Genomic DNA, 21,053 nt, shown 5'->3' with positions numbered 1-21,053 from the left:
CTGTCTTGTGCTTAGAACTATTTGTGCTTTAGGGGGGTAAAAAAGGAATCTATTAAAAATATGAAAGCCACATTACTTGTCATTAACCAGAAAAGCAATATAAAAATAAATACAATGTCATTAAATTCTAGTTATGCCCTCCTGTCTGCTAAATCTTATAAACCCAAAGTCTGTTTTCCCTGTTTAAAGACTGGCAGATGTTGAAAACTGTTAAGGCACTGGTTCCAAATACCTTTCTGTTTATGTAATCAAAAGGATTCAAATAAAACTGAAAAAAGAAATTACTTTCTCACTATGTGATTCTATCCGTGAAACCCTTATCAGTGCGCCACCTAAGAACATCACGTACCCATTCTACACACAAAGCTGGAAATTGAAGAAGGTTAAATGGAATACTCAGAAAGAAAACCGCAGGTGTATCCTGGAGCCAAATGTGAGCACACCAACCTCACGCGCTCCTGAACTGTTCAGTTCAGTAAACCACAGGCTTCAAGCACAAGATTCACATCTCAGCAAATCACCAAGTCAAAGATATGAAGGAAGAGGAAAAAAGAAATGAAAATGTAGAGTCCTCTAGTTGCAAGGGCAGAATGGAGAACCACCACTGCAGAAGCAGCGAGCGGCTGCTGATTGCTCAGGTGTCTTTCATGTGTTGTTTTTTTTTTCTTTTAAAGATAAATGAAAACAAGATATAAAAAGCCAAAATGATAACAGCATAAGAAAAAGCACAAATCCTAATGCCTCCTTCAACATACGCACACAAAAAAACCTACATGTACTTCCACACACATATATTTATTTCTACATTTTATTTTACTTGAAAACTAAAGAGGAAGTCAATGCAGCTGACCTGACATGCCAGCCAGCACAACCTTCCCGGCAAGAGGCCAGCTAATTTTCACCAGAGGCAAGAAGATGGCAGAACTCAGATAAGCACCTGCAGAAGCACAGGGAGCCTAAAGAATGAGCACAAGTGGGAAGAAGCAAGGTTCTTCGTAGAATCCATGGGAGAGTTATGATATTTAGTTACTTCCTTGCTCATCTTAATCCAACGCCTGGTTAAAAAACAAAAACCACTAGCAGTGTGCTCAGTTCATCAGCAGTTGTGTTATATGGCCTTAGTGTGCATGTGGGTGTAATCCTCAACTTTAAAACTCGATCCTATTTTTAGAGAAATGAAATCACTTTCAAATTTGCCCAATGAACAGTTTCTGCTATCAAAAGAAATAGCCAAATCCACACAGAGCATAGAAAATACTTTGCTAATTTAAAAAAGGCAACATGGAGCACTACAGATTGGAGTATGGATCACACGCAGTGATCTTAAGACATTCAAGGTAGCATGACTTGGATTTAAGTAGTTCAGCATTAAGTACACATCAGAAAATATACAAGCAAAGGAAAAAACTAAGAATCACCCAAAAAATCCACCACCAATGCGCTGGTATACAGCACCAGTCTTTTTCCAATGTACATTTTACATGGTTAACGAGCCATCCTGTTAGAGAATTCCCTGAGTGCCACCTCTTAGACAGTTAACTAAATTCTTTTTCTGGATATAATGTGCAATGTCAGCAGATATGAACCCCACCACCACCACCAAAAAAAGCAAAATGAAAATGAAATAACAAATTCCTAAATTATATGTAGATGAGATTTTCCACTCGAGAATAATGGACTTTTTAATTTTTAAGTTGGTTTGAAAAGGTCCTACAAGGCTAGGCACAGGGCTGCACACCTTTAATCCCAGCTATTTAGAAGATGGATGTAGGTCGGTCAGTCACTTAAGTCCAGCAGTTCAAGGCCAGCTTGAACAACACAAAGGAAAGGGTTGGGGGAGGTACTACATGCCCAAATGCCTACAAGGGCTAGGCCAGCAACACAAATGAATAAAGCAGTTCTGCTATAAGAATAGAAAAAGAGTGAACTGCAGAAAGCATCTGCCTTCTAGACATCCAAGTTCAAAAAATTTGTTTTTTTTTTTAACAACATAAAAATTTTTAAGAATAGACTATATTTTTTCTTTTTTAATTTTATTGGTACAATTTAGATTAACATAATGATCACATTCATCATAGGGAATTTGTACCTTTACACAATGAATCTTTATTCCTTTTTTATTTCCCAATTCTTCTGCCTTCCCTTCAACCCCTCCTCCACTTCCTTATTTACAAAAGCCCCATTTCCATTTTTTTCCTTCTTTTCTCATTTTTTCCCTTTTTTTATGCCTTTGGTCCCTATTATGCCTTTTATCAAAACTTAAAATATTAGTGTTTATTGTTGCTCTACTTCAAACTAGACATAAGAGAAAGAATTCATGGCTAAAGTCCCAACTAGTCAGTAATCCATAAAGTCTGAAGAAGATCAATTCAATGAGTCAAAATAAAAGTTAACAGAAAAACAAGACAATTAGAGAAATGCAAATAAAAACAAGAGACTCCATTTTAGTCCAGAAAGAATGAATCAAATATTAACAAATCAAGAAACTAGCCAGGCGTGCTAGTGCACGCCTGTAATCTCAGCACTTGGGAGGCTGAGGCAGGAGGATCTCTGTGAGTTCGAGACCAGCTTGGGCTATATAGTGAGTTCCAGGTCAGTCTCAACTACATAGAGAGACCCTGTCTCAAAAAAAAAAAAAAATCAAATAATAACAAATGCTTGAGAGGCTGTGGAGGAAAAGGAACCCTTCTACATTGTTGGTTGGTGGGAATGTAAACTAGTTCCACCACTCTGGAAGGTATACGGTGATTCCTCAAAATACTAGTAGAAATTTCATTTGACCCCACTGTTTCCCTTCCAAAACATTGTATTACAGTGATACATGCATACCCATGTTTATAAACAAATCTTGGAAATGGGCTACATGGTCATCAACAGATGAATAAAGAAAATGTGTTTTGTTTTGTTTTGATACCGGGGATTCAACGCAGGAACTTACACTTTCAAGGCAGGCAGCAGAACCACTGAGCTAAATCCCTGCCCTGAAACTGTGGTATTTATACCCAGGGGTGTACTACTTTGCCATAAAGAATAAATCTAAGTCATTGTAGGAAAATGGACGCAACTTGAGACCATAGGTGAAATCAGACACACAAGTTTAAATATCATTTGCTTTCTCTTATATGAAAAACCCAAAATTTATTAAATAAAGAACAAAATAAACGATAGATAATAGGAAGTAGGGAGATCTTTTTCAAATGGGAAGAGAAGCAAGAGATGGAAGGGGAGGGGAGAAGGGGAAGGGAAAAAGGGATTAAAAAAACAAAAACATGGAGACATTTTGCAAATAGGAAGATCTAGAGGGAGCAGGGAAGGGAGAGGGATGAAAAAAAAATTAAGATTGTGTTATGTACATGTACCAATTCCTCAGGATAAATGTAGTCATTATGTACTGCAAACACATACTAATAAAAAGAAAAAACAATACAAGGCATACTACTGAATTTAACTGTTTTGGAATTAAAGCTTAAATCACATTTGACTTCACACAGGCTAAGGAAATATGGCTAGCCATACTAAATTATCCTGTGTCTATTTCTTTGTTTTATAAGGAAATCATGAATTCAGAAGTTACAGAGGCATTACTAATTTATACGTGGTCTCCTGCAAAGACTGATCATTTCCTCCTATCAGTGGTTCTCAAACTGTGACAGCCAGAGCAGCCTCAAAATCACCTGGAGACCTGATGCAAAAACAAACAACTCTCCATCCTACTGAATCAGAAACACCTGCAGCCTGTGTTTAGCAAGTACTACGCCAGGTGATTCACACAGCTGCTCAAGTTCAAGAACTGTTCAATGCCACTGCGTGGACAGCTCAGGACAGCCAGGAATCACATCTGTGTTACACTTCTGTGAGCTGCTGTGAGCAGTTTATTGCTGTCCACAACTTGGAGAGTTAAATAAAGGTGTAAATATATCAAACAAAGTTATATCCAAGTTTTCCTATATCCCTACTCTGCACCAAAAAAGCCATCTTTCACTTAGAATTGACTCTTTAAGATTATCATAATGGCAATTTTGAAATAATTAAACCAAATTGATATGTTAAATTATTTCTGAAATGTAATTTTTGAGATTAACTACAACTAGGTAATCAAAAGGGACTAGGAGAAAGAGCTTTGGGTTGTCTAGCTGTTTAACTCTTTTTAAAAGAAAAGTATGGCTTCTTGTTATCACTGTGCCCATCTATCAAAACCAATCTAGTAAATCTTTGTTGCCCAAAACATTGCTGCCAGGCAGACTGTTCTGCTTCCTGGAGCACAAGAGGATGACTAAACTCTTTCAAGTGCTGGACAGAGAGGATAAAAGCTAAGAACAAAAACCTTTAGAGTGGGAGAAGGGCATCAGAACAACATAGTGTGTTCTAACTGAATAGAGGCTTAATCTTTAAAAAAGAAAATGCCAGCTACTATATTTTTTTAATGACATAAAGAAGGGCTGGGGATTTGACTCAGTGGTTCCACCACCTGCCTCACAAGTGCAAGGACCTGAGTTCGATCCCTGGTACCAAAATTTTTTTAAATGATACAAAGTACTAGTGGCACTTAGTTGCTCCTAAGTGGACTGACCAGTTTAAAAAGAAAAAGGTTAAAGAAATTACCAAATACTTGAAATGTCCCTTTCTTTATTAGGAAAACAAAAATAAAACCTACACCACCCACTCGGGTATATTTCGATTTGCCAGTAGAAGAAAGCAGCTCATGGTAAGTCTTAATGAAGCAACTGCTTTTTAAAGTAGGCTAAATCTGTTCAATGCTTCAGGTACTTGGGGAGTTTCTAAATTTTAGGGTTTATGGTTTACATAATACAGTTTAAACACTATGAACAATTTTATGTGTCTTGTATGATCATTCTGAAGTCATTCTTCCTAATGTCTATCATAGTCATGTAAACATGAAGGTGCAGTCACTTAAACAGATAACACCATGTCTTATTTTTACTTTAGGTAAGTCCTCATTAGCACATTCTTTTAAGGATTCCCTGCCGCCCAACCCTTCAAAAAGAAAACTTTCTGGTTCAGACAAAAGCTGTACCATATCAACTAGCTGACACTATATACATAAGCTGTTTTGCCTTGCTTCAAAGAAGTGCCTCTTCTCAAAAACTCTCTTGACACTTGTATGGGAAACACAATCCCCTGTACCAAAAAAATAAATAAAAATAAAATTCAAAATAGACATTATTTATTCAACTGAGATTATATAGGTACAAACTATGCTAAGTGCAGGTCTGCACAGTTTAAATTCAACAAGTCAATCTCTCCTTGGCATGACGTCCAAGAACATTTGGACTTTGAAGTAGTAGCAAAAGGCTAGTGCTAAGGTAGATCCCAAGGGTGAGGGAGCTGATCTTGCCCTGCAAGACCCAGAGAAGTTTAAGACTAGCAGACAAGCCTCGATGGAAATGGGTGAGGGGTAGGATGGACAACAGCTGCAGACAGCTGCACACAAAACAGTCAATAGGAGCTGGAGAATAAGTTTCTGTGAAGAAACTGGAAGAAAAGGCCAAGGACTTGGAGACCCAGGGGACTAGGGTGGGGAATGTGAGGCACAGCACTGGTGGATTAAGCAAAAGTCAAAAGTCAACATAACAAATGCTCAAATATCTACCCTTTTTAACTCCAAACACCAACAGTCAGGAGAAACACATTTTGTTTCCTGCTTCATCTACCCAGCCCCACCATTCTCTTAGAAGGGATGATCCTTCTCTACAGTAACTGAACTTCCCAGAAAAAAGACATTCACATACTAGTATTGGGCAGTTCCTCACCAAATAGCAGCTCTGTATCTAATTAGCCTCAAGTGAAGCCCAACACTTATACTTGACAAGGCCTCTTAGAAACACAGAACTACCAATTAGCCTTTTTCAATGCTAAATATGAACAGAACAGCTAAGGATCACCCGAAGACTTGCAAAATGTGTCAGACATGAAAGATCAAAACAAATATTGACAAGCTAAAAACAAAGGTAATTCAGAAGTTAGAAGGAAACTTTTTTAAAACTATAAAAATTTAAAGCATTGTCATGAAAATGAAGGAATTCAGATGCTCTTAAAATAAAAAAAAATAGCTAGTGCTAAAAATCCAATAGAAAATAAAGAAAACACCAAGTAACTCTCCCAGACAATAGAGAAACAGAACAGAAAATACAGTTAACAGACAATAAAAATGGAAAATTCAAGATTTGACTACGAATAAGGAAATAAAGAGAAATATTGACACACGAAAATAAGAAAATATCTCAGAATTTTCTCAAGAGGAAAAATGTCACATACTGGAGAACAAAAACGACTTCTCCATTCACTGCAGGCTTACTCCAGGGAGCGACACTTTAAAAGATCACAAGGCAAATTTTCATTTAAGAATTCTGTACCCAACTGTCAATCGAGTAAGAAAGCAAAATTTTTAGAAGGGCAAGACTTCAAATTTTACCATCCACACATTTCATCAGAAAGCCATTTAGAGATGTTCATTCTTCACACACACACACACACACACACACACACACACACACACACACACAGAAATTCACCAAAAAAGTGAAAATACAAAGAATAATTTGTCTATCTGCAAAATTTCTGAGTGGCAACTATGCAATGGTCCTAAAGAATAAACAAGAATAGGAACAGGGACAAGAGGACAGGATAGGCAGCTTCACAGACAGAAACAAAATGCTGATTTGTCTGGGTATTTCAAAACACGAATCGTTACAGGGTGAACCTAAACTGCCGAACAGTTTCAAGAATATGTTACCAAGGTTGGGTGTGGTGGCGAACGCCTGTGAAACCAGCACTTGGGAGGAGGTTGAGGCAGAAGGATCACTGGGAGTTCAAAGTCATCCTGGGCTACGTACTGAGTTCAAAGCCAGCCTAAACTGTATAGAGACCCTATCTCTAAAGAAAAAAAAGACAAAAATATGTGAACAAAATTATACAAGCACAAACAAGGCAATTAAAAGCAAAGTTTTCAGTGAAAGAAAACATAATCTAAATACACTTTTGACCATTCAGTGAACTCAGGACCTTGCACTTCCGAGGAATGCACAGTGCCACTGAGCTAATTCCCTGGCCCACGGCTTTTTGATTAAACCAAAAATTCTAACATTCAAAGAACTGGGGAGGTGAGGTGTACAGACATACAGGAAATCAATAATACATAAAAGTGACACATTAAGCAATAACAGCTAAGAATTTAGTTCAGTGGTGGTGCACCTGCCTCGAAAGCGCAACGTCCTGAGTTTGATCCCTGTACAGAAAAAAAAAAACAAAACACTAATCAATAACATATTAACACACTGAAATGTGTGAATGCCAGTAAATAACAGAAAAAATAGCCATGTGTAGCAAAGTCAAATGACTGACTTCGGGTAATAGTTCCAGGAATGGGCAGGAGTAAGAGAAGGAATCACTGGTTTTCATTATATGTCTTTTTATACAATTTGAGTTTTAAAATTATAAACCTGCATTAATTAATAAAAGAAAAATTTTTTTCCAAGCCAGAGTTTAGTGAATTTAAAATTCTCAAAACTTGAAAATGAAATAATTAGTTGAAATTATATTTTTGTTTCAGGACTTTTAATATTATAAGGCACAGGAAATGAGAGAGCCCAGGAGTTATCACCTGCCTTGGGGCTCCTGTATTTAAATGTTCTAGGTATCTTAAAAGAGAAATACACGGTCACACCTTCCTTCCCTCCTTCCACCCCTAGATTAAAGTCATTGCTGGCTACCCAGTTACCAATCTTGAGTCTATATCCACCTCCCTCACCCCAAATTTTGTAGTCTCTAGTCCCTAAATATCTCTAAAATCTGAAACCTCCCTGTTTCCAAAGCTTTACAGGGCAGGTGATTTAGCTCAGTGGTTCCATCACCTGCCTGGCAAGCACAAGGCCCCAAATTCAATCCGGGGTACCAAAAAAAAAAGCTTTATTTGTTCTGGCCTCCATCTCTTGTCTAGACTACAATAATTAAAGCCCCTAACTCATGCCTAGGCTCCATTCCCTCCACTCTCACATTACAGCAAATCTTACTGAGTTGATTCCATAGCTCCCATTCCTACAGAAGAAAATCCTTCCTCTAACAGGGGCAGTCCTTCACTATCTAGCCTTTTTATCTAGGTTTAATTTGTGTCACTCCCTCCTCACACCTGTATTCCAAAAACTGGCTCAGGCTTCCCCCTCTCCCAGAAGTCTGAGTCCAATTTCCCCCTACTTCCCTGTCCTCCTAGAAATATCTCATTTTCATACTGATTCTCTTTCCTCTAGGCTATCAAATACATACAGAACTTTATTGCAGCATCTATCACAATGAATCATAATTCTGTCTCTCCATTGTCTCCCATACTAAATTGCCCTCATTCATTATCAGAGGTTAAACTATCAGCCTGACATACATTAAATACACAAACAACTGTTGAATAAAATGCCATTCAGATGTCTAAGCACACCTACAACTACCTGTTAGAGATCTAGAGGTGAACAGGTAAATGTTCACAAAAAGAAGGGGGGGGGAGGAAAATGGAAGGCCAGCTTGCCCTGCTGAGATAGACTGCAAGGGATGGCAATAATAAACTTTTATCTTGTGCTCATAAGCTTACAGTGTGATTACACAAGGTCTACAGTTCATGGTTACTGTTCACATAGGAAGCAGGCAACATTGATCTTCTTCTGGATTTTGGACTGGGTCCTTATATAAACATTACAATGGTCTTCTCTTAGTTTCATCGCTGCTACCTTATGTGGTATGTGTGAAATATGGCAAGGCAAAAGCCCCAGAAGATCCTAAAGTTTCACAGTGATGCCTGCTGCAGTGCAACTTGACAGGAAAATACCAAACAACTACCACAAATGATACACACAGTGTATATTTTAAGATCAGAACACATTCGGTGATCCAAGAATCCATCTATCTGCAAACAAGCACATAGGCCCAGATGAACTAACAGGCAACATTGGGATTTAATAAAATATTCAATACGAAAATCAATTTTAATACATTTTTGAATCAAGTTAATTTTTAAAAACAAAATAATCTCACTCAGTTCATCTTCAAACACAACGAAGCTTCTGTTAAACTAAGGGAGAAAACCCCTGGTGCACTGGGCTGAGTTATTAAGTCTCCTCAGAGCACGGAACGTTATCGTGTCAATGTAAGATGCACCCATTCATTCACTGCTTACTTATCCTCAGACCTCTAGTCCCAAAATGCTCACCTCCCTAGCACATTCAGGAAACCCTTTTTCCTTTCAATACATTTGGAACGGGAACAGATGTGGCATTCTAATGTGCTGCATCAGCTGTGCTAACCTGAGCAGAAGCTTTGAAAGCCACTGTGTGCTTCTGTCCATTCCCTTCTCCTGCATCTGCCAAGAGTGGCAGGATCCAGAAAAGAGCTGCCTGCTCTTCGCCATCAGATGACATATAAAGAGGGACAGCCAACCTCAGCAGCTCATGTAACATGAGCAAGTAATGCGCCTTTGTGGTTATGTAAGGTCCTGAAATCTAGGAGTTATTTTCATAGACAGCTGACTAATGTTGAATGGGAAGTTAAACTAAAAATTACACTTTCCAAATTAGTTCCACCGAAGAAATACACTTGAGTGAGATCTGGAAGGCCAAATCTGAGCAAAGAATATATTGTCGCTAATGGTTCTGCAAAGAAGAGACATAAGAGCTTGTGGCAAATTCCCCATTTCAGTGTCTAGTAACTACAGTCAGAGAAGAGGGAGAGAGTGGTGATGATCTAAGAACAGCAGCAGTGACACCAGCCTCGTCTCCAGAACACGCATTTGGGGACCAGCGTCACTGGCTTCTACTTCTCCAAACTTTCCAAAGATTTGTAAAGCACCTACTTCCTGCTGTGGATACTCAGCATGGTTTCTTGCATTGAACAATAACTGGTAAAGTATTAGTAAAGTGTTAGGTAGTTACAGTAAGTGAGCTCTCAAAAATTAGGAAGCTAGTTTTGGATTTTTAACCTAACTGAATTTAAAGGTGATGATGACAACAGCCACCAATGGAAAATACAGTTCTGTTAGTACATGGTATGCACCAGCAAGAGTTACAAAAATGGTGCCTGTGGACATCTGAAGTTCTTAGAGAAAACAATTTGGCAGACTGCTATGATAGCTATGATAGAAATGAGGGACACAAATAATAAAAAAGAAATTAAAAAAAGAAATGAGACACAAGGACCACAGAATGGGCTGTTTAGCCTGTCAACAGCTGAAAGGTTAATGAAAACAATTAACTCACTGAAAGGAGGACCAGAGCAGCCATGGCTGCCAATCGAGGGATATCTTAATTCTTACAAATATTAGATTGATCACTAAAAAATCAGAAACAGAACTGTTCTAAAGGTTATAGAATTGCCATATAAATGCAAAGCTTAGACACAGTAAAAGTAGGGTCAGTGATGGCAAAGCAGTAGGACCTCGAGATCTCAAACTGAGCCAGTTTGGGGCAATCTTATTATCTGAGGATCCTAATGTCACAAAGCTCACTGAGCCTTCCCTGCCTGAGAAGCACCCTTCCTCGCCAGCATCAAGCTAACTACATGAATGAAGGCCCTGCATGGAAGGAAGGGAAGTTCTTTCTCTCAGTCTTAGACCTCAAGAGACCTCACTGGCTCTAGACCTCTAATATGAATCAGATTTCCCAGGGAACAAAAATCGAACCTAAGCAAGCAGGAGACAACTTGCACTCCAAAACACCTATGAAACTAACTATAACACCTCACTGGCAGAAACCTGAGAATTCTACATGTGGAAATGGGTCCTTGAAAGGGCCAAATACGGAAAAAAGAAATTTTAGATAAGACTGGAGTTATCATAAGGAACGCACTTAAACATTCTCTACCCACCGTATCACCTCAAAAAGCTTGGTACAGCTCTAACATTTTGCCTGATTAACTAAATGAAACCTGAACTCAACATAAGCCTGCATTAAAAACATTTGGAACTGTGCTCAAATTTTTAAGAGCAGATCAGACTTGAAAAAAGAAAAGATCAGTAAGCATAAACAAAGAGCAATAAAAGCTACCCAAACTAAAGCACATGAGAGAGGGAAATAGAAAACGAGGAGTTTCAGTGACTCAAAGTATAATAAGTGATCTAACATATGTGTAAGGGGTAGGCGGGGTAGGTGGTGGTGGTCATTTTCCAAAGTTGACAAATTCTTAAAACGGCACAAACACAGGAATCTCAAAAAACATCAAAAAGTATAAACATAAAGAAAACCATACTACCTGCCCAGAACAACAAACTGCTGAAAAATTAAGGTAAAAAAATCTTTAAAATAACCAGAAGGACATTCTACACAGAAAAACAATAAGACCATTTATTATTTTAAAAAGACAGTGGAAAAACAGCTTTAAAGTTTTGACAGGAAAAACAAAATGAGCAAACAAAAAGCTATATATGTAGAATTCTATATCCACCAAAAATAGCCTTAAAATGAATATAAAATAAGGACTTCTACAAACAAAAGTTGAATAAATGTAGGGCTAGCAGAAATATACTATAAATATTAAAGTCCTATGGTGGAAGAAAAATAAGAAATAATTAAAATTTTAAAAATAGAGAGGTGGTAAAGGGAGTCAGGGACAAGGGGAAAAAATGAGAACCAAGACCTGTCATGTAAAGGTACAAGATCCCAATAATGAATGTAACTGTACTGTATACCTAAAATGTACCAATAAACTCAATGAGGAAAAAAAAAGAAACTTGGATCAAAAGAAAGTGACAGAAATGACAACTATTAAGATAAATAAAAGATTTCTTGTCCAGTTTTTCATAATTTAAAAAGTAAATTTCCCATATGATTCCACTAATATGAAAAATCAAGAAAAATAATCCAGACACAGAAAACATACTGGATGATACCAGGAGCTAGGAAGAGGGAGGGATAGGAAATAACTGTTTAATGGGCATAAAATGTTATTGTGGAGTGATAAAAATGTCTTGAAACTAACAAAGGAGTAGTTTCACAACATTGTAAATGTATTAACACTGAATTATGCACTTTAAAATAATTGACTTTATATATTATGAAAATTTCACTTCAATATTTTAAAAAAGACAAATAGCTGTTTTAGCAAAATTATTAACAGTACATACATGGGGATTATGATATATTTAAGTAATACATATGATAGCAATATATGATAATAACAAATAGGAGTGAAGAAATCAAGTATACTATTGGAATTTTACATTATATCTAATGTTATTTGAAGGTGTAGATTGTTGTAAATTTTTTTTTTAATTATAAGTAGTAGAATAACCACAAAATGGCAAAAGTGCATGCTAATAAGCCAAACTGGAGACAAAACTAATAAGGGTCAGGGATGTAGCTCAGTGGCACAACGCCTTCCTGACAAGTGTGAGGTGCTGTGCTCAATCTCGAGTACCAAAAAAAAACTAAAGCGTGGTTTCAACATGGCAATTCAAAGGCAAAGGCTGCAAGACTAGATTTTTTTGAAAGATCCAACCACATGTTGTCTACAAGAAATGCACCTGACACAGGGTGGGGATGTAGTTCAGTGGCACCACACTGCCTGACAAGAACAAGGTCCTGAGTTCAATTCCAGGTACTCAAAAAAATAAAATAAAAATGTACCTCACACATATAGCTTAAAAATAGTAACTGGAAAAGATGTGCCATGCAAACAGTAATCTTTTTTCAGGAAAGTCTATCAGAAAAGTAGTCTTAGGAGTAAGGAACAGTAGCAGGGATAAGGACAGATGTCCCATCGTGATAAAATCATCAGGAAAACACAAAAGGCTGCAGTGGCTTTCCTCATAAAAGCCTGTCTGTATTTTCCAGGGTGTTCTTTTATCCCGCCTGCTTTTTCTTCTTTCACAGGCCCAAGCTCACTCTGCAGAGCAGTTTCCCTCTCACACTTCACTTTTACTTTTTCAAATAAACTTTGCCACTGCTTTGAAAAAAAAAGACAAAACAATCCTAAGCATGATATACCAAACAAGGGATTTGTGGAACATAACTGCAACTCATTCATGGTCAACAACTTTTTAAAAAGCTGCCCAATTACCTCAGTAAGGAAAGGGTAGTCTTTTCAACAAACAATTCTGACACAACTGAACATCAATACGGAAAAAAAGGGGGCTTCAATCCCTATCTCACAACTATACACATCAACTCCTAACACAGGTCATAGAAGCTAAACATAAAAGCTCAAATCATAAAATCTCTACAAGAAATGTGAAATAAAAACGTCCTTGTTTGAGGTAGGCAAATATTTCTTAGGATGCAAAAGCACAAGTGACAGAAAATATTGCTAAATGAATATCAAAATTTAAAAACACCTGTTCTTTGGTAGACAGTTAAGGAAAAAGATGAGCCACAGAGAAAACATTCATAATATATATCTGATAATATTTTCAAAATGTGCAATTAATTCTTTTTTCTTTTTTCTTTTTTTTTGAGACAGGGTCTCACTATGTAGTTGAGACTGACTTGGAACTCACTATGTAGCCCAGGCTGGTCTTGAACTCACAGCGATCCTCCTGCCACAGCCTCCCGAGTGCATGTGTACAGGCATGCGCCACCATGCCTGACTTGCAATTAATTCTTCAAACACAGTAAGACAAACCCAAGAAATGAGAAAAAGATCTGAACAGATTCTCATAAAACCAGAAATCAATGAAAAAGCCAAAGGGCACATGTGCAAGAAAAAAGAAACTATAATGTGCAAAATGAAACCATAATGAAATACTACAGGGCTTACCCTCTAGGAAGTCTTCCATTTAAAAGGTTGACACCACCATAAATCTGTTGAGCTTGGCCAGTACAAGTACCAATAAGTATTTGGAGCAAGTGGTACTGTCATATACCACTGGCGGGAATGTACAACTGTACAACCACTAAGGAAAATAATTTAGCAGTTTGCAATAAAGGTAAACATACAACTAATATATGACCAATGAAGTCTACATGTAGATATTTATACACAAATCTATGCCCACATAACCTTGTACATGGTTGTTCAGAGCAGATTTATTCATAATAGCCAAAACCAAAAACAACTGAAATGATAACTAGATGAATAAACTATGTATGGTATTAAAAAAAATACTCAGCTGGGATTTGGCTCAGTGGTTCCCTGCCTGCCTTGCAAGCACAAGGGCCTGAGTTCAATTCCTGGTACCACAAAAACAAATAAATACATAAATAAATAAATACTCAGCTATACAAAGAAATAAAGTAATTGATACAAGAATATGGGATCATCTCAAAAGCTGAGTATGAGAGTGAAGCCAAACACAAAGTCATACAGAGTGTATCATTCTACTTATATAAATTCCTCCAGTGACAGAAAGCAGATCAGTGGATACCTGGGATGAGGCTGGGGTTACAGACTGCAAAGAAACATGAGGCATGTTTCACAGTACTGGAAACGCTTCAGCTCTGTAGAGGTAGGGGAGAGATTAGGGATTGAACCTAGGGCCTTTGCACTGAGCTACATCCCCAAGCCGTTCTTTTAAATTTTGACATAAGAATCTTGCTAACTCATTATGTTGCCCAGATCAGGCTCAAACTTGTAATCCTCCTGCCTCAGCTTCCCAGAGTGCTGGGTTTGGGATTACAGGTGTGCACCACCATGCTTGGCTTCATTTCTTGATTCATCAATTACTGTTGAAGAGACAGTGCTCCTCCAGCCTCCTACAATCCTACCGGTCTGTATGCCAAGAATGAAAAGCCCTGAGCAATCCACCCGGGCTTATCTGCACCTGGTAACCTTGAAAAAACAAGATAACATCGCCTTCCAAACAAAGAACAGGTTTGCTTATTGCTTTCTATAAAAGGAGGCTGAGTCAGGAAGACAACTGAGAGCTCAAAACCAACATGGGCTACACAGTGAGTTCAAGGCCAATCTTTATTACACACAGATCCTGTCTCAACAAAATAAAACAAAAGCAGTGAGTTCCCCAAATTCAATGTTCTTTAGCTGCAACACGAGCCCATTACAAAAACATCCACCTTGCTTTACAGTACGACATCCTCATGGGACTTGGGAGAAAGGGAAATGTATACAAATATGTTAATTCTTATGCTGTCTGCTATGCCATAAATAGTACATTCCAGTCTCTGACCTAGGAGTCTCCCAGCTTGTCGGCATCCAGTAATAACAGTAATAGGAAAGCTTTTCACTTGCCAGTATGTAAAATCAAATCTCACCCCACTACTGTGCATGGGTCGAAACTCACCAGACCACCCACCTCACACAAGCATGCTGTACTAAACGTAAGTGGAGGTGATATAAAGGAAATAATATAACTCCTAACCTGCTAGATGTCAGACACACCAAGTTCATGTTCCCCAAATTCGAAGAATGAATTCTAAGCAACCATGAAGTTAGGAGTACATGAAAAATTTAGTGAGAGAGACAGCTCCTGAGAGATAGGAGGGGAGAGTAAGTTGCCATGGACCCCATTTCACAGAGGAAGTTTTATAGAGCAAAATCAGAAGGTGGGTACATGGATCAAAACTATGATCAACCAAGATTACAAGTACAGTCGCTTAAGTAATATTGGTCCAATGGGGAAGCAGGTCATGTGGCAAGTATACCTGGAAAGAACAAAGACCTAATTGGGAAGGGATGGATCAGGAGGTCCTGGTCACCTACTGGGGTGAGTGGTGTCTGTCTAGACTTTATTGGGCATACCAATTACAGTACAATCTCCAATTGACTGCTTATCCCTTGAGGAGACATGCAGGCCTGGTCACTTCACTGAGGCCTGGCCTTCAACAGATGGACCCCCAACCACAGTTACAATGTGTTCTCATCTTCTGCACTGACTTCCTTGCCCAGCCCTAACTTAGCTGTCTATAACAGAGGGGGAAGAGAAAAAGTATAGAAGGAAGTATATAGGAAAGGAGAGAAAAGGGAAGAAAACAAAAAACTAGAATGAGAGAAGGAATGAGGAAGAAGAGGTCAGGATACCAAAAATTCCTTAATAAGTAGAGGAAATGAGTCCAGAATTATGAAGACAGAAATGGTAACTGTGGGTTTATCAAATCCAACTCCCACATACACAATCCTGAACTGTGCCCTGGGAATTAAAAAGTATATAGGTGAGGAACAAGCTACTATGCTTGAACAAAATGATGAGATAACAGCTGACACCATCCTTCAAAGGGGCTTTCTGATTTCAATGGGAACACGGTAACAAAGGGTGAACAGAAGCACCTCCTAGATATAAGGGGAGCATGATTGGTTTAATAGGCAGCAGAGCTAGGGTAGTTAGCAGAATGGCTTGGATCTCTGATGGTGGCTATTCATGGGGCTCTTAGGAAAAAAAGAGGCAGCATACTAAGGCGTTACTTGATCTGTACAATGGGAGCAGGAAAAAAAATATGAGAGTTCTTACTGGAGTGGTCACTCAAGAGCCAAGTAATACCCAGATTGAATCTGTTTAGACAAAAAGTCCATGGAACAAAAGCAGAAGATGGGTTCCAAAGCTAAAGTCTTCCTCCTGGCCTTTCCTACTATACATTAGGGAGGTGATGCATTTGGGAAATGGAGATTACTCAAATTTTTCAAGGACTGTCAATACTCTGAGCCTCTGAGCCCATACTAAACCTTAGGAACCAGACTATCACTGTAGCAAATGAGTCAAATCAGGAACTTCTGGGTGTCACATGATACATAGCATTTTGGCTTCAATCCATCTCAAAACGTCCCCAGTGAACCCAAGGTCCTGCCCCATGATTTCCCAGTTCCGGATCACATAAGTAACACAGCTGCCTGTCCTATGGAAGCAGGGCCATGTTACAGGAAGAGCCCAAATGGAATCCCTAGATGTGTCCCATCCTATCAAAATGACAAACAGCACACCCCTGTGAGAAATACAGTGGATGCAGTAACTTCAAACTTGATGGTGATTGATGACACTTCAATTTCAATGTGGCCAAAGAGGAGAATGAGTCTTGGAGAAAGAATGTAGAAGATGACAGTTAATCACAACCAGTGGTGACTCCAATTTTAACTGCTGTTCCAGGTACAGCCTCATCACTAAGACAAATGAACACTGCTCCTAGTAATATGTAACCAACACGGGGCTGGGGATTTAGCTCAGCGGTTCTGCTGCCTACTTTGTAAGCTCAGGGTCCCGAGTTTGATGCCCAGTACCAAAAACATAACAAAACAAAACCACCACAACAAAAAAATATGTGTAACCATCAACTTTTCTATACTTCAAAACCAGAGATCACCAAAAGCTGCTGTTACCTTACAATCCAGTAAAACCTATACCATCCTGGCTCAGGGCTACATCAGCACTCCATCTTTCATGATCTGGTCCACAAGTCCACCACCATTATTCCTGCAATAAAGTACAGGTCTTCCTGTACCCCACCTACACTTGGTATTATCCAGCTGTCCAGTTTTTATTAATCTAATAGGAGAAAAAAAGACATTCGTTTCAATTTGTACAGCTGATTAATACTTGTGTTTTGTTTAAAATTTCCTATTTTGTAAAATATTTAATACCCTTTGCCTATTTTTCTAGAGGTTACTACCCTTTTACTGTTGCTTTGTAGTCTCTTAGCTAGTCAAATAAGCCCTTGCCCATTGTAAGCACTGTAAATATTTCCCATTATTTCATCTTTTGCTAAATGAAAATTTTTAATTCTTATACAATCAAAGTCATTATTTTTTAACCTGTGTAAGGTTTTGAATCATTTAGCAGTCCTTCCCTGAACATAAGGGAACAAGTTTCTTCAATATTTTCTATAAACTTTGTAGTTTTTTCTTTCGCACTTAGGTCTGTAATTCACTCAGAGTCCACCCTGTTTATGGTGTTAAGTTTAAACCACTCTCCCCAACAGGAGACTCCTTTCTCCAGTAATTTATGTTATCTTTATCTCACACATATATTTCCCTGCCCTCTAATTTGTTTCTCTGCACTTATACTAGTTCTTGTACTTACACAGTTATTACTACAGTCTTGAAATATTATTTTAACTTTTGATAAGGCAAGCCAGCCCCCAAAATGAATTTTAACACTGGTCAATAATTCCCAAACTTTATGCCACCTGCCATAAATTTCAGATTTAGGTTACTCAGTCAAAGAAGTCAAATGTAATTTTGAATGCAAATTGAATTTCTAGACCAAAATGGAGAAAACTGTTTATAATAATTAGATTAAAAGCACAGAACCTTCTGCAATTTGTTTAGATATCCTTCTAGAGCCTTATTAAAATTTCTCCTCAAAGGTCTTGTATAGTTCTAGGTTATTTTCTAGACTTTAAATATGTTATCTACTTTTGATTTGGGGGGGGGTACCTGTGATCGAACTGTGCTTGCCAGGCAGGTGGCAGAACCACTGAGCTAAAGCCCTGGCCCTATTTTTGACTACTTTTAATGGCTGTGTAAATGTTATTTTTTATAGGTTAACTTTAAATCTGAACAACTCCAAACTTTAATCCTAACCATTTCTCTTTTTCTCAATAGTACCTGACTGTAGCACATGATGATCACATTCCTCCTGGGAAGTTGGTGGATGTACTTTTTTTAAATCTCCTCTCCCCTACCCTCTGCCTTCCCCATCTCTCCATCTCTTGTTGCATTTGGTCCCATTTGCAAAAGACCTATCTCCCTACTTCCTATTCATTTTAGCAGTTCTTGGGCTGGAAGCTCAGCTGCACCATGCCTGCCTGGCAAGCGTAAGGTCCTGAGTTTGATTCCTAGTACCAGAATAAAAAAAGTTCTTAGTACATCACATTCTCTGCAAAGTATGATTTTATTGTTTACCGTCCAGCCTTTATAACTTATTTTCCTTCCTTACAATGTTAATCAGGAACTTTCTTACCATGTTAACCAGTAATGAACAGGGATATCCATATTTTACCACTTTAAATCAAGTGTATCTAAAATTCCTACTTAGCCTGTACTACTAGTTCGCCAATAGCTTTTATCATAAATAGGTGCTGGATCTTATCAAGGGAGATAACCATAATTTTTCTCCATTTTTCCCATTAATGAAATTATATTAATAGCTATATAGATGTTGAACCATGCTGACATTCCTAGGACAAACTATGGATCAGGATTCTTTTAACACATAGTTATATTTGATGAACTGGTACTGTGTGGGATTTCATTTCCATGCTAGTAAGTGAAACACACCTATACTTTTATCTAGTTTTAAAATTAAGATGTCACTAATCTCATAAAATAAATTTTGCATTTTTTTTCTATTTTCCACAACATGTAAAGAGGAATTAAGTGTTGGTTAAGTTTGACAGAGCTCACTAATGTAATTACATATCTGGATCCAAATTTTCAAAAGGGGAGGCTTTAACAATACTGCTTATTAAACATTACTTCAAGCTATTTCTTCTGATACCAATTTTCAAAGTTGATAAGTTTTCTAAGAATGATACAGGCTTTCAAATTTACTGACACACAGTAATTAAGTGTTCGGTTTTTTTTTTTTTGGTACCAAGGATCAAACTCAGCCCTTGTGCTTGCAAGGCAGGCAGCAGAACCACTGAGCCAAATCCCGGGCAATAGTGTTGTTTTTAAAAGCTTTTTATTTGTAATTTTCCATTTTTCACTTATTTATAGTGTATCTTTTTTCTTGATCAATCTTATCAGAAGTCTGCCTAGCTTATTAATCTTTTCAAAGAGCTATCTTTTAGTTTGGTTCTTTTGTTCTCAAGTTCAATGATTTCTGCTCTTAACTGAGGCTTTTTTAATTTTTCAAATGAACTTTGTTTAAGCACTAAGGCAAGCTGTCTACAGCATTTCCATCGGTCACTTTGTCACTTTGTACAAGGTCTAGTTTCACAACCTGGTCTTCAACAAATAAACCGCACAACGTAAATAGTATTCTCATGCATGCAAATCTTACCAACCACACCTGCACATCAGTGTCTGGCTAAAGCAGTATCTTAAAAGGCAAATAAGGTTGTGCACTGTTTCCATTTTAAAATTTGTGTAAAGCTGTCACTACCTACCTGTGCCCAAGGCAAGTACTATTTTCTCTGCACAGCTAAGTGGTCAACTACTGGTACAGCTTGATAAAATCCGTATTAGAATTGAAATCTTCAGAACTTAGGAGTTAACGAGAAAAAACCTCAGCTGTGAGGGTCACATTCACTGCACCGACTACATCATGGGGGTAAGGGGGGCACCTGTCTTTTCCATACCTATGGAAAGCCCTAGGGCAGTTACAGATAACAAAACAAACTTTGGCCTCGAATCTGACTTCAACAGTTAAGATAATTCACAACATAATGAAACTCAACATGCAACAAAATCCTGGATTTGGACACAGGCTGAGTTGCTTATTTTTATGAGCAGAGGCTGGGAAAAGTGATGTTACACATCAGCTTCCAAACAGATATCACAGTTCCCACTGCATTAAGAAGCAACTCATACATTTCTCCGCTAGGATGCAAAAGTGTACAGGTAAGCAAAGAACAGTTGTAGATAACAGATCAACTTTCAAATTCCTGACTTGTTTAAGACTAGGTAATAGCATAAGAACAAGAGTAGCCAAATTTCTCTCTCTGGGCGCTTAGGCTGAAGGCCTTTCTCTAACGAAACTCAAGCAGTCTTATTTTCCCCTCACCTCTGGGGGCGAAACTTTTAAGAGGAACGGAGAGAAAAGAGCTTCCTAACGTTGAGAGATAGCCAGCTGTGATAAGGATCGCGTTTGTAGCACAACTGGGGGCTGCGTGCGTACCGGGCTGCTTCTCTAGACCAGGTAATATAAGAAGAACTGGCCACGGACACCACACGAAGGGGGAAGGGGCGGATAAGGGGAGGAGAAGAGAGGAGAGACCCAGGCCTGAAACAAAGGAAGCGGGGCTGCTCCAAGAAGGGGTGGATTCGGCGTCCGGGTTGGGAGGAGAGAGCCACGGCTGCCGAGGAAAGGCTGGACTCACAGAACTTGGAGGTGGAGGTGTTGATGTTGATGGTAGAGCTGGGGCTGGGGGTGGGGGCGGGGGCCGCCTTAGCCACGGCGGCGGCCGCGTCGCAGCCCTTCAACATCATAATCACCCCATTGGCGTCCGGCGGTGGCG

The 21,053-nt window shown here is 38.5% G+C and overlaps 1 protein-coding gene across 1 annotated transcript in view; it reads right to left on the bottom strand.

Annotated features, from left to right (window-relative positions):
* Nucleotides 1-21,051, bottom strand: part of Cacul1 (CDK2 associated cullin domain 1) — a gene marked incomplete at its 5' end in the record, with an annotated part of 70,870 nt that extends 49,819 nt beyond the window's left edge. Inside the window, one exon of the mRNA XM_010634656.2 lies at nucleotides 20,916-21,051. Within this exon, the coding sequence (XP_010632958.1) occupies nucleotides 20,916-21,051 (136 nt within the window). The remainder of the gene's footprint in view (nucleotides 1-20,915) is intronic.
* Between the last annotated feature and the right edge of the window lie 2 nt (nucleotides 21,052-21,053).

This window comes from Fukomys damarensis, unplaced genomic scaffold (assembly GCF_012274545.1).
Source record: "Fukomys damarensis isolate Sample0158 unplaced genomic scaffold, DMR_v1.0_HiC HiC_scaffold_8, whole genome shotgun sequence".
NCBI lineage: Eukaryota > Metazoa > Chordata > Mammalia > Rodentia > Bathyergidae > Fukomys > Fukomys damarensis.
The sequence above is the reverse complement of the archived record's forward strand: the minus strand, read 5'-3'. Positions and strand labels throughout refer to the sequence as shown.